General features: G+C 41.7%; 1 protein-coding gene across 12 annotated transcripts in view; it reads left to right on the forward strand.

Annotated features, from left to right (window-relative positions):
• The window catches only part of FOXP1 (forkhead box P1), a 389,251-nt gene that overhangs the window by 335,681 nt on the left and 38,622 nt on the right, over nt 1–14,948 (forward strand). For all 12 annotated transcript variants that reach the window (XM_075053034.1, XM_075053035.1, XM_075053031.1 and 9 more), the window contains one exon: nt 9,230–9,334. In XM_075053034.1, the coding sequence (XP_074909135.1) occupies nt 9,230–9,334 (105 nt within the window). The remainder of the gene's footprint in view (nt 1–9,229; nt 9,335–14,948) is intronic.

The raw sequence follows: 14,948 nt of genomic DNA on the forward strand, positions 1-14,948 counted from the left end.
AAAAATCGAGCAGTTAGTATGACAGCTGTTATATCATGTTATATCGTACTGCTAAGATATTGAGTAGCATTTAAAGTAAAACTCCACCATTAAGCTGTATAAACTTTATCCGTTTCACTATGGTTTAATGGAAAAAAATGAGTTTCTCAATAAAATGACATCATTTTTCCCAGGTTGTAATGTTCACTTTACAACTGTTTTTCTTTAATTCAATTTATTTTACTTTTCTTTTTCTTGGCGTCCTTTTTTTCTTGCAGTTTGGAGAAGGGGAAATCTCTTTTCGTAGAGCAGCTAGGTACTGCTCAAACCTCTTTTCCCTTCTCCCCCCTCCCTTGACATCTTGTGCTAATCAGGAGCTCTATTTTTGTCAGTCAGACAGGGTTATATTTTCAGAGTAGTGAGATGCACATTGAAATTTGGTAATCGGGATTTGTGGCTCTACCTGCTGCACATGGAGGGGTGGGGGAAGGAGCCCGAGGAAAATTTATATTGCATTGCTTGCTGCTGGAGCAACGTTTGTGTAATGCTGTAGGGTGTTTTTCTGTATAGCTGCTGTTTTTAAGGTGAGAGGGCTGTAATTTCTTCTGTGTGACCAGGAAAGACATACGTATGTTATAAAGTGTATTCTTCTCATTAAAACGACGGTATAAGCCCAGGCAGGGAAACCGCTAATATGTGTTGCAGCTTGTCATTTTGGGCTGCGTGAATAAAGAAGATAACTATTCCTTTGGGAAACAATCTCGGGAACTGAGCAACAGATCCGCTAGCCAGCAAATTCTTTTTAACTGTAATTTTCCTTTTTGTGTATACTCAAAAATAACATCATGATGGGCCCTTAAATACCATTTCATACACAGAGTGCAATTTCCACAGCACAGGTGGTGCTAATATAGGACAGTCCCCTAGGCACTTGTCGCCAGGAGTTGTACAGCTTGTTCAGTGTCTGCATCCATATGGCAATCTGTCCCATTCATAGAAAGACATTGTAGCTGTGCCTGTGGGTGCTGTGGTCAATGTAGTGTAAAAAGTAGATTTTAACTCTCGGCAACCTATGTTCTGCTGTTTGTTTTATTGTAGAATCCAATTTATAACATGGGGGAAGAAAAACCAGCTCTGAGCAAATTCCAGAACAATCTCGCTGGCTTCAGTTTTTGTTTATTCTTGGAGCGCATGGTTAATCAGCAGGTGCACTAGCCCTGCGCCCAGCGCCGCTCTAATGACCGGTTTACAGGAAGTCTTGCTCGGAAGAAACATTTTCCTCGTTGTTTATACTGTGAATTAACTCAGAAGTTGCAAAGCTGTAAATGATGTTGGCTGGCCATATATGTCACGCAAGTCTGTTTCTTTTTTTTTTTTTTTTTTTAATGTTGCATTTTTTTTCTTGGGTGTGCTGTTCTTGGGAAGGATGCTGAGCCCCTCAGTACCGTGCATTGCGATGCTGCCCAGCCAGGAGCCAGTGGCTGCCCCTGTAAGGGGCAAATCACAGCAAAGGGGCTCTCTGAAAAAGGGGGGCTGAACTGTTGCGGTTGCACAGTGGTTCGAGTATAAACAAGTGAACATGATTTATGGCTGCTCTGGTATCTATCATTCCAATGCCAAATGTTGTTCTGTTTTAGTGTGACTATTTGTTATGCCTTTTAGTAAACACAAACAAATAGATGCCTAGCACCTGCAGCAGCATATGATATTTACACTACCTGTATGATTCAGCACGCTTCCCTGGGGAAGTAGGCTTGTGTCCTCTTGATTTCAGTGCTTTTTTTAAATAGCATTCTTTGGAGGGAAAGCATGTGGCAGAGAGAATTCAATACTTCAACTGTATTTCTCCCTTGGAGTCAGTATTTATCTTAATTATTTTTTTATAAGCGTTTTCCCAAAGGGCACTTTCCTAGCTGCCGCAGGGGTGTGCGGTGGGTGAAGGCTCACCCAGCGAGCTGCCAGGCTGTATGCGATGTGACAGTCACCTTCTGCGCGGGTTTTGTTGTGCCTGTGGGACAGGGGTGAAAAAATACTGACGTGGATAATCTGTGTTAATCATATTTGTTGACGTATGGCCGGTTAATATAAGGATGGAAGACTTGCCTCAACTCTAAATGTAACAGAATATAATTTTGTTAAACAAGAATAGATCTTGTTTCTCAGTGTTTTCTTTTACTATAGATTTAAATGTAACAACAGAATATAAGTTACAGTAAAATAAGGTTGGCAAACAAGATCTTTTTACAAAGTATGTACGTACATTTGTAATTTTACACCTCAGTCTCGGTGAAGTCCAAGGTCTAATCCTGTGTTTTTAAACTTGCACGTGTTCTTAAAAGCGTTGCTGAATCAGGGCCAAAGCCTTGCCCCATTGTCACCTCCCTCTGCCACACAAATTGGGTGTGTAAGGGACAGGATTGCTGTGCTGAAAGTCAGTTTAAAAAAAAAAAAAAGAAAGAAAGAAAAAGAAAAACCCCCAAAACCAAACCCTAAGAAAGTGGTAGGATCACATTTTTCCTAATTAAACTAAGATACCGAATCAATCCGTTTTCATCTGAATAAATTAGGAGACTGTTCAGAGAGGAATAAAATGAGATTTAGCAGGGATAAGTAGAAAGTAGCCCGGCTAGGAAATAAAAATTCCAAACTGCTGGTTTGACATGACACGTCAGCTGCTCAGCATTGGTTGTGTGGGAAATGGCTGAGGCATAATCGGGGTTGAGAAATTAAGGTGGGACACTCTGTACCATGTCTTAGTTAAAAAGGTAAATGCAGTCATGGGAGGCATAAACATGCGTGTTGCATCCGAGTCCTCCTTTTTTCCTGTTCTGCTTTATGCAGAACCAGTTAAACCACATTGAGAGTGTGGCCACTCTCTTGCAGAAAGGATAAAGAGGAGCAGGAGCAAATATAGAGGAGAGCAGCTAGGATGATAAACGAGTTGGAGGGAAGAGGCTATGAAGACAGATTAAAGGGAATTAAAGATCTACACCCTGGAAAAATAGAGGCTCTAGGAGGATGTGATTATGGTATGTAAGTACATGAAGTGATGCTACAAAGAAGAAGAGGGAAAAAATTGTTCTCATTAGTTAGCAGTGCTGGAATTTAAAATCCAGCGTTTCAAATTGCGTGCGTCTGGGTATATTTGATGTACTTTTCACTACAGTACCTAGGCACAAGGTTGAAGTAAAAAATAAGAGTTTTAAATAGTAGAGAAACTCGTTAATTCAAGTCCAGGAATGGAACTTCCACCTGAGATAAGTGATGGATTCAATACTGGGGTTTTTGCAATGAGCATTTCTTTTAAATGGGCTAGAAATATGTTCAGTTCCTCCAAGGAAAGGATGTAGGGCAGTGGCTGTCCTGGCCCTGTGGCAGTTCTGCTGCGCGGTTGGAAGAGGGGATGCCACTGGAGGAGCTAGATAGTACTTTGAGAGTGCTAGAGGTTCATAATGTTGGTTAATAATCCAAACCGTCAGTGCATAGATCAAAACCAGAAGATGATGTGTGTAATTATCCAGTCTGGTTCTACTCTTTGCAGTGGGGATGGGGGTAGAAGAGAAGGGGAATGTTAGCCAGATTTTGTTGCCTTGCAACAGGCATTTAGAGAATAGTGCTACCAGAGGCGTAAGGATGGGGGGCAGTGATTCAGGGTGCATTGCCAGCCTTGTGTTACAACAGCAATGCTACAGCTCTGCTTTTTGGGTTTTGGTATTTTTTGGGTGTTTGGTTTTTTTTCTTATACTACAGGAGTATACAAGTTAGTGCACACTGATGAGAAGACAGGATTTCAGCCTGTAGGCTGCAGTTTTAACCTGATTTGTCTTAAATTGGTGTAGTCATTTAAAATGTAATATACCACTCCTGTTACTTCCAATGGACCTTGATGTAAAACATAAGCTTCTTCTAGTTCTAGGTCTGGATGTGGACTAAAGTAGTGACGAAGGGGAGAAATGCAGCTTTAAAAAGCATCCGAAAATTTGCAAGCCAGTTCTAGAAAGAGCTGTCACCGGCCACACACATCAAATGCTGCCTTTCCCCGAAGGCCCACGACCCTCTGCCAAGCATTATCCAGTGGTGGAGAGGCATTTACTCTGCTCCGACAATTCTCTCTTCAGATCAAATACCTGCTTTCTGGGCAGTTACTGAGGCTTAGACAGAAGCATGAATGTCTAGTAGTAGTCCATTTCAGTATATGGCTTACTACTTCTCATGATTTTTTTTTTATTTATTTTTTTTAAATACTGGCACTTCTTAAATTCACAGTTTAGAGAGGAAGGAGCTGCTAAGCCACCTTAGTAAGAATTCAGAGGGATTTGCACCAGTGCAACTTCACTGCAAAACACATCTTTATTCAATTGATTTTGCTAGGAAGGCAGGAACTTGCATACAAGTACAGTTGGTAGAAGGATTTAATCATTACTGCTTCTGTTTTGATTTTGAATCAAATACAGTGAGTGTTTCTGACTCAGAGGATTGTGACATTTTCACCAACTTTATTCCGTCGGTGCCTTTTGATGAGCTTTAGAGTTCACCAGGCAGTCACAAGTACAGGAGACCTGTGCTGGTTCCCAGTTGTGTCTCTCCTCCTCCTGTACAGGACCAAAATCGTGGCATTTTGCCTCGACGACTGTGTCATCCACATCAGGCTGAGGGGGAATGTGGTGTGAGACTGAGCCCTGTGCTCCTGCCTGGACCATACACTGAGATCGGTTTCATGGCAGTGGGCAAAGATAAGGTCACTACCTGTTGCCCCTGAGAAATAAAATAAAATAAAATTAAAAAGAAAAGGCAATTCTGCAATTTCTGTGGGTGCTCTGCTCAAACCCCTTCCAAGGGGAAAGCAGGAGATGTGGTATTGATTTATCAGTGTGCAGGTGGCTCAGGCATGTTCTCTGCACCGTTAGAACATGAGCAGATGCTTCATAACTGTAATAGAAAATCAAGGATGCTTCTCTACATCACTGACTTCCCCCAGTGTTTTGGCAAAGATCGTTGGCCCAAGCAGATGTGGAAGAGAGAGAGTGGAATATGAAGTAAGTCAGCGTCATGAATATTTAAGATATGGTCCACTGTGTGGCAGAAGTACTATTACTGACGCTTCTGCTTGGCAGGTTTTTATATCCGCCCATGACTTTTTTGCCAGTGTGTACGAGCGCGGTACCCAGTTTCACACGGTTAGTAAGTATGGGTTGAATTAAACCATACAGCACCGGTAGCTTTCATGCTAGTGCTTTGGTCGCTACTTTCCCCAATACCCAGTGTGTTCCTGTCTCTCTTTGGGATATACTGTCATAGTTACTCTCCGTGTGGGCTTAGTTGTCTGTGGTTTCTCTGTCTCCCGTGGTTTTGTGTCCCGGAGTGTGATTCTTCAGTGATGCTGTAGCACAGTAGATGTATTCCAAAAGTTAAATGGCTGAAGTGGTCCGGGTGAGTGGGGCTGTGCAAGTACCAGCTTCGGCAGCCATCTCTCTCGGAGTAGGTGGTGAATTTGCTTCCAGACCCTCTGGAGATCCGTGGGGTTACGAAGCGACATAGGCTGAAGAAGGCGAAGGTAAAAACTCTCCTCTATCCGGCAAGCACAGAGGAGCTGTGGAAGTGCCTGGCCCTTCTCCTTTCCCCTCACCTCCTTACTGGAAACCGGGCTGGGGGCAGCAGAAAATAAGCAGACACTTACACAGTTTTCAGCTTCCCACATGGATTTTGTTACTCTGTCGTATGTCATGAATAAGCTGACTTATGCAAGACGTTTTACTTGCCAGAGAGTTATTTGCTGTACTTTGATGTAATAACACTGCACTATTGCATTATTTGGAAATAACTATTGTGTTAAGTATTTTGTATGTAAATACCTCACGAGGAGAAAAAAAACCCCACATAATCTTGATTTTTACATCATTTATATCTTCGCTTCTTTGAAAATTACGTCTTGTTATAAAATCACTTCCATTAACTAGTGTTGCATCACCAGTACCCGACCATGAATATGCGTTCTGGGAAGGAGAGGGTGACAGAAACAAACACCTACTCTAATGTGTCATTAGAAATCAAACAGACCTAAAACCTGCTTCTGCTTGCCAATGCTCAGATCTTCTAAAAGTCTGTCTCCAGCAGTGAGACCAAGGATGCATCCAGATTACAGAAACTGCTTGCATGCAGACAAAATATCATTGAACAATTTAAGATTATAGGTTTGCATTGTCCCCACAAAGCTGTTTGTTTATGTATTGGATTAAAATCTTCATTTTCCACCTCTATTTGCTCAAACAAAGTGAGTTAAACAGAGTTCTCCATTCATTTCCACTGGCTGTATCCGCTTCTGTATAAATCTGCTCTTTGTTTTGTTTTGAGGTGCTTCTTCAGGCTCTATCAGGGAACAAGTGGCAATCTAGAATGTCTTCAAAAGTGGGATGGATAAAATAGCAGTAATCTGACACTGACACATAAAGGTCACCGAAAGGCACCGCTGAAACCCCCCGAGCGGGATGGGAGTAGCTGCCTTCGGAAAGGCACACAGCCTACGGAGGGTGCCTGCATTTGTCTTTCAATACTGAGGTGGTTTTTCTCTTTGAAGTGTCTGGTTTTGGTATGTTGAAGTAGTTGCTCTGCTTTGTCGAATGGCAGTGGAAGCTATACGTAGGTGTTAAGTATGTTACACTTAGTGTCGTGTTAGCAAAATGACCTTTTAAGTTCCCGTTTACAGTCAAGACCAGTCTTTCTGGTTATTGACAGTGCTAGACTTTGACATCCTGAGCATCATTTACAGTTTGATACTCTCTTGGTCATTCTGTCATTTTCTTTGGACACAACACCAGGGTATCATGTCCTACATAGTTTGTCTTGTCTTGTGCAAGTTCCCTGGAAAGAAAAGAGATTTGCACTTGGATTTAAAAAATAAATACTAATCTCTGTAGGGCTCTTTCCGTTGACTTGGCCATGGCCTTCAGGCTCTCACAGAGAAACTTTAAAAAACCCTGCTGGGGGTTTAAGCCATGTGACTCCTGTTGATATTATAATGAGATTTACAGTGCTTAAAACCCACAGGGGACTGACTCCTTACTTGGCGACACACAGCGTTTCTGCAGTTGTCCTGATGTATGGGTAATGCGCACTGTGTAGATTAATACACTGAATTTTGGGGGGGTTCTGCTAAACACGCTGAAATCGTAACTCTTGTATGTAGTCTCTGTGGACTTTAATGGAGTGTTAACATGAAAGCCTACTTTCTCACCCTTTGCTGTATCAGGTATGGAAGCAGATGATAAAACCCATTATTTTCTGAATTACTCGTTTCTGATGCGTATGGAGGGCGTTTGACCATATGCCTGTCTGGCTTGGGTGGATGGTGTTCCTTCAGCCATCCTCCCTCTTTCTCAGCTGAGGAAACGTGTGGCGTAGCATTTTTCTAATTTCCTTGCAAGGCAGGCATCGGTCCCTTTGTTCTTTTAAAAACTTAACTGATAGAGCTTTTCCCTGCTTGCACATTTTAGAAAAAGTGATTAAGTTAGACCAGAGTAATATTCCTTTACAGAAAAGGCCTTTGTAAGTATCTTCACCTATGGTTGGGTTGTTTGGTGGTTTTTTTAGAAAATTATCTTGCATGTATATATTTTTATGCTTGAAGAACTATTTGTAAACAGCCAAAAATAAGATTTTAATGAAATAAAGAAATAGGTTCATTTACAATTTGTAATACCTTTTCTAGTCAGATCTGTACCTTTTTTGAATTTTTTAAAAAAATGGAAAATAATTTTAAAACCCACCTTCAATTATCTTCAGATTATTGTTGGGTCTAAATTCAGAAGTGGCAGAATCTGGGCAAGAATTTCTCTTGGAACTTCTTTGCATTTGGGATAATGTCTCAGGGGTATGTTCTGTGGTGATCTTGCTATCCAGTGCATTGGAAATAATACAAGAATACAATTTCGTTATAGTATGCGGGCAGATAATATTACAGAACAAGAATAAACAGCATTTCCACATGTGTATAAAAGTAAAATGGCAAAAAGTAGGCGTTTATCCATAACGTTACCTGTAATCCAGGATAAAATAAGTCATAAAAGCCACACCTAGATGCTGGTATGTGTTCATATCCTTTGTGTATGTTTGAAGTTCATAATATGGCACAGGCATACTGTAGCAAAAAGATTTGCTATGAAAAATAGATATGTGTATGAGCATAAAATACAGATTTCAATATTATTTTGACATTTTATTTTTAAAGTCATCTAAGGTTATGGAAATTGTTGCAAAAATAATTCCTTTACTTAAGAAGTTTCCATGCAGAAGTTGACTAAGAAGATATTTTAGAATATGGTTCATCAGTTAGTGCAACAGATACATTTCCCTGAGCACCACATGGCCCGGATCAAAGCGTCTCATGACTTGGATCAGTGCAGCCAAATCATTACGTATTGATTGGAATCCCGCTGAAGGATTAACCCCTTAGTGCTCATACGAATTTTTTTCTTTAACCCTGGTTTCAGTAGTTAGAAAGCTCTGTGACGTTCCTGCCAAATCTTAGCAAGGTTAATAGCCCCCACTAACCTCTGGTACCGAGGAATCCTTTGATTACATGGTTCCTTTTTTTAGGATTAATTTTGCATTTGAAAATACATCTTGAATCTTCTTTACTGGGACATAAGGGGGCTCTACTTGTGCAAAGAAACAGCTTGTAAGGGGGGGGACACGACAACCACCCCAAAATGAAAAAAAAAAAAAGACAAAAGAAAAACCACAAAACAAAAAAAACAGTAAATAAATAAAATGGTGGGAAAGCCAAGGCTGCAAACTTGATGCTTTTCCTCTTTCTATAGCAATGAGGAAAGCCTCGGGTCCAGTTGTATTGTGTTAAAAGAATACACTGCTGTATGGAGATGACTTTTCTTCCTGATGAAGCTGAATTGTAAATATGCAATGTTCATAAATTTCTTAGCAAAATATCAAGCAGGATATTAAGCAGGTCTGTCAACTGATTTCTCCCCCGTCCATGTTAATTTAAATCTTTACAAAGCTTTTAATTAATGAATGAAATGTAGGAGGATAGCTAAGTAAGAATGACACGTTTCGCACTGCAAATGGTATTTAATTCTGTTTTGAAAAGCCATGGGCAGAGTCAGGTGGGTACCGTGAGATGTTAGGGATGTTTCAGGATCTGTTGTTTGCTGCTCTTAAGAGTCTTCGTGAAGATTAATTGGCGCGGTACCTTCAGTTACGCCACTTTTTCCGCTCTTCTCTTTCTCTCCTGCAGTTTATCCCACGAGGAGCACTCACACAGCCATCCGCTCTATGGACACGGCGTATGCAAATGGCCAGGCTGTGAAGCAGTATGTGAAGACTTCCAGTCGTTTCTAAAGTAAGGATGGTTTTTTTGGCATTTGCATTGTACAGAAAGCATGCCCTGAAATTTTGTGTGCTGTCACTCACCGTGGGCCTGATGCAAAGCCCACTGAAGTCAACAGAGAGCTCCCTTTCACTTCAGTGGCTTTTGGATCAGGCTCAAAAACGTTTTAACAGGGGATAGTAAATTAGCCCCATGGGGAAAGTATGGTCTTGCTCAGTGTATTACTATAAAATAGAGTGTTTGCAGTTCCGCAGCCTTTTTTTTATTATTATTTATTTAAATAATTTTTAAGTTGCCATATTGATAATGTAAACAATACAACCTTGATTTAACCTTGATTTCACTTTAATTCAGAAATTTAGTCTTAAATTAACTCTATGATTAAACAGAGAATTGCAGAACATCACGTGAAATTTAATTTATGTCAACTAAGTAACTAATGAACAAAGTCTACACTACTAAAAATAAACTATAATTATATTAATTGGGCCCCTGCAGTTTGCTGCAGACCTTTCCTTGCTGCCAAAGAACACAGTTTTACGTGTTGCATAAACAGTGCATTATGGACTAGTATGTGGTAATGCGTGCATCCCAATGCAAGGAAGGACTGGCAGAGCTCTAATAACTTACACATGGCGGCTCCACAGCTAAACCATCAACCTCACCCCTCCAAGCTGGAGCAAAGAGCGTTCCCGTCACAAAGGAGTTTTGTGTCTGGGTAGATCGCCAGGTACACATATGCTTTGGGTGCATCCAGGTTCTTGAAGGTCTGGGCACTGATCCTTTTCTCAAGTACTTAATGGCTTTTCGGTTGTAAGATCACAAAAGAGCAACCGCCCAAGCAATGTTTATGAGTTAAATGCACAAAGGATCAAATTCTGCTCCCATTTACAGTCGTGATCTCGTGAATTTAGTCCACATAAATACATGGGATTCTTCAGCCTGGCTAAGTAGAAATAGTCCCAAAACGTTCAGCTGTATCTATTCTTTCTGGGGCAGTTCCCTGGATTTTTATGTGAGGGAGGGAAGGGCAACAGCAAGCAGAGGATGTTTGTTGGATAATATTAGATGATACAGATAGGTTTTTGCTCTCAGAACAGAATGGGCCAGTTCTGCTTCCACGGGCAAAACTCTCCTGAATTCAGTAGGAGCAGCACTGGTCCTAGTACAAACACATGTTACAAGTAAGGAATAGTACAGTAATGAGAAGGTTTTCATTACAAGAGGATTACAAAATAAGAAGGTGCTAGTCATAAATTTCCATGAAGGGTGGCCTCATTTCTTTTAATTCATCCTGTTGTTCACTTAAGTGAAATAAATGCTAATCTCGCCATACTTGCCAGCTCATTCATATTCATATGCCATACTATAGCATTTAGACCTTTAAAACAATTCTAATTTTTATTGCATTTAATGCAAGGGAAAGGTGCTGTGGTAGCCTTAGATACTGAAGGAACATGTGTAGTCACATAAGGTCAGAGTATGCCACCTTTGCTTTCTGTGCTAGTCCCCTGTTCCCGATTACATCTGTTGGTTTCAGGAAGATTTCTTACAAAGCAGTGGACTGCTTGACATGACCATGAGCAGAAAATACAGCCCTTAAGTCACATGGCATGAGTAGAGGCAAGGTTAATTTTTATATGGTATTTTGGAGGTGTTTCAGTAAGTAGACTGAGTCTACCAGTTCACTCGGAGGAGGTACCTGGGGCAATCCATAGGTAGGAATAACCTGAAAACCATTACCAGCCCAGGCTGGACCTGAAGCGGCTCCATCTACTCCCAGCTCCAACAATTCTGGTTCTTTTATCACTCACTTATCGTCATTCTCCCCCCACCCCCCCCCACCCTTGAAACCTTTCAACAGAAATATTTTGTATGACTTTCTTAAACCCATCGGCTCGTGTAAATTTTCTCATTATCCAAATTCTACAGTGTCCAGACAAAGTCCTATTGTTCAGAGTGATATTTAACCCAGAACGAATGCAGAAATGAATGTCCCCGAGCAGCGTATTGACACTGTTAGGAAGGGAGCATTGCCTTGTAAAATGATACCATAGCCTTCCAAGTCTCCTGTGGAGCGTCCGTCCTTAAATTATATTGCCATTTATCTGAATTCATTACTCAATGAAAAGATAACAGGTAGATGCTTGGAAGTTTCTTTCTGGTACTTGTATAATCCGTGAAGCTCTTTCGACAGTCTCCTCAAGAGAAAAGCTCTTGTTTACCAAGTGAAATACAGCCCGTGTATCAATTAAGCATTGCTTAATTTCAGTTACCTCCATAAAAAAGCCTGTTAGAAAAGGCAAAGAGAAGTTACATGTGGAATGAAAGCCCTGTACGCCAATAAAATGATTCTACAGTTAAGGGAGAAAAAAGGACTCGCAGGTCTAAAACATGGTTCATTTCTTTTCCTCTTGAGGAAGAAATATCATAACTGTTGGTAAATCAAAACCAGAGATTTGACACTCTTCTGTGATCGTTCTGTAGTGTTTGTTCCCAAGGTGAGGTACACCACAGGGCCCTTGATTTCAAAGATAAATACTGTACAAATAACGATCCTAGTTGTCTTTCACTCACAGCCAACAGGAGGACGCTTATCAGAACCAGCAGATACACGGGCTATTGTACACATTTATTTCCCTATTTCTTTTTTGAAATAAGTTGCAGTTTTAGCGTTGGGGTTTTTTTGTTGTTGTTGTTTTGCTTTGTGTTGGTTTTTGGGTTTTTTTTCCATCAGCCATTGGTTATCATGTGATGGGGTATCAGTTAGCGCTAACTGATAGCAGCAGGGGCTGCTGCTAAGCCTAATGAAACAGTAGCACCCTGCATGCTCCAGAATACTCCCCAAGCCTAAAAAACAAAACCAAGTCCAGTCTCACCGCGGTGACCTGGCGGCCTTCTGCCAAGCAGGGTGCGGGCTGGAGGGTGCACGCGTGTCCCGCGTGTTAACCACGGCCCGCCTGGCAGGCGGCAACGAAAGGAGCAATTAGCACAGAGCGACTTTCCTCCCAGATTGACTGTACCCTTGATTTCATTTGCATGTGTTTAAAGACCGTTGCAGGTAGAAATATATACTGCTTATACGGCAAGTTGTTCAGGAAATCCCTGCTGGAGGGAGGGTGGTTTATTCGGCAAGGGATCCAGGCATCCAGGGCAAAAAATGAAGGAGAAGACCGAGTAGGGTTTTGTTCCCCTCATACACACACCCTTTTTTTAAAAAAAATTGTGGTTTAGATGTGCTTAATTATGGCTGTAGCATTTTAAAATCGTATCTTCTTTAAAAGAGGGACACAGACCTTTGGAGAGATCTTGCAATCCTATATTGCAGCGATGCTAGTAATCTGCTTCATGTGCATTTAACTTTGATGAAACGAAGGGGAGTTTATGTGAAAGAAACTACTAAGTGCACTCTGTAATGTTTTCACAAGTGTTTTTATCATGGTAACATCTTGTTTACTTTAGTTGCCTGCCTAAAACTACTTGGAACATGTTAAGAAAACATTTCGAGAAAGCTTCTACAAAGAGGCTTTTGTTTAGCAGCAACTGTGAGACTGCTCGGCTCACAAAGGTGTTAACTTTCAACCCCTTAAGCACTTCCACATGAAATTCCAGCAACTATGTTTGTGGTTTTGGAAAAACAAAGTGTATATTAAAGAAACCAGGTATATGCTAATACATGTTGAAGTAGGCCGGAAATCATAAATTGTTTCAAAGGCATTAATTGCTATCATTTGCATGTCAAAATGTTCTGCAGTGAAATCATCCGCAGTTCGCACAGCAGAGACTTTTTAATCAAATAGGTAGCAAGGGCAGAGAAAAGGCTCCTCTACAGATGCCTCTTTAGATTATTATTATTTTTTTAAAATTCCTGGCAGGCCCTGTTGAAGTCCCCTCAGCTCGGAAGCGTCGCTGCCGAGGGTGCAGCCGCCCGGCCCGCCGTCAGGGCACCCATTCCTCTCAGGGCGGAAGGCGGGAAAGCGGGGGGGGGGGTGTGTGTGTGTGAGGGGGCGGCGGGGGGGGGAGTCCCCGCCTCAGCGCTCGGGGATGCAGGCAAGCGTTTTGTTTTCCGAGCCCGCCACGTATTTGCAGTTTGCCGTTCAAAACGCCGACGTTACCGGTTCTTTCTTACAGCCTCCTGATTAACCTTCCTGACCCGGCAGGGGAGTCGGGGAGCCGGGCGGCGGGAGGAGGCGGGAGGAGGCCGGGGTGGCCCAAATCCCACAGTGCCCTCTAGTGCTCCCGGGGATCCTCGTAGGGAGCGGCGGTCTGCAGCCGGGAACCCGAAAGTAGCGGCGTCCCTCAGAGAGCCCCGCTCCGTTCTTCGCCCGAGCGGGCGCACCGGCACGCCAGCTCGAACCGAGTCGCCTAATTTTTAGTTCTACGCCGCGTCTCTAGAAGTATTTTTCCTCCCGGGGTGAGCATTCGGTTTCTTCCAGAAAAAAAAACCCTCGAAACGCCCGCCTGCTGCCTGCCTGCCTGCCTACCTGCGAGGAAATACTTTGGCCCGTGGCGTATACGTAGCCGGGCACGTTGCCTTGCATTATCGCATTTTATACCTTAAGGTGCTCTTAGTTTATGTTTCACGTTATAATTTCCGGTGTGTAATCAGAAAGCGTTACTTAAGAGACAAGGATCATCTTTGTTTCAGACTTTTATTGACACTGTCTACCATATTACTGCGATGTCTAAATGGTAAAATTTATTATTAGCAATAGTGTCACAAAAGTCTGAGACAGCGATTTTCCTTTCAATAAAAGTAGTTAAAAACCTTTTAGAAAATCCATAATTTTGATTGCTGGTACTTCATAAATGTATAACTGGTACTTTTTAGCTGTCTCTTTAGGGAAAAATGAGTTTTATCACCTGCAGTACCTGGGTTAATGAAATTGTGTGTTGGAATTTAGCCAGAATGAAAGATGAGATCATTCGGTGGCACTAATATTGGCAACAGGTCTCATAAAAAGGTTCGACTCTTTTTAGAGGAGTATCATTAGTTTTTTTCCTTTTTTCGAGGATGGGGGAGAGATTCGAGTTATTTGTCATTTTTGAAGTTTCTGTGGTTCTAAGATTTTCATCTGCTGTAATATCCAAAACCCAGTGACCTAAAAGCCTCCGCCAAGGCCAAGAGAAACACAACAGTGTCCATCAGTGCCTAGTAAAGGAATTTACTTGCTTCAGATTTCAGCTCCAGTTCCTGTTTCAGCCCTTTAAAAATCACGACTCTCAGCTCAAATTTGAAATAATGCTGCTTCTTTCTCATGGTCCTCTGTGTTTGATTGTTTGTGGATATTAGCTGTCCAGGAAATCCCATACTTAGAGATATAAATCCAAAATGATCTTGTTTTTCCGCAGCCAGCCCAGGATGTATTAGACAGTTATGATGATTTGTTAATTTTTGTGACCTGTATTTATTTTATGTGTGCCGTATGCTTTTAAAAGAGGGAATCCGCTGTCGAAATAGGCTACTTTTGTCAAAAGGGAGGCTCTTGACTCTTTCCTTTTAAGCCTTTGCTTTCTTTACTTTTGGAGAATTCTGTGTGTGCACCTCCATATGGTAGTAAACAAGGGCTGCATTGTGCCCTGACATATAAGCTTAAACCCAACCCTGTTATTGAAGAATCTTTTG

This window comes from Buteo buteo, chromosome 21, assembly GCF_964188355.1.
Source record: "Buteo buteo chromosome 21, bButBut1.hap1.1, whole genome shotgun sequence".
NCBI lineage: Eukaryota > Metazoa > Chordata > Aves > Accipitriformes > Accipitridae > Buteo > Buteo buteo.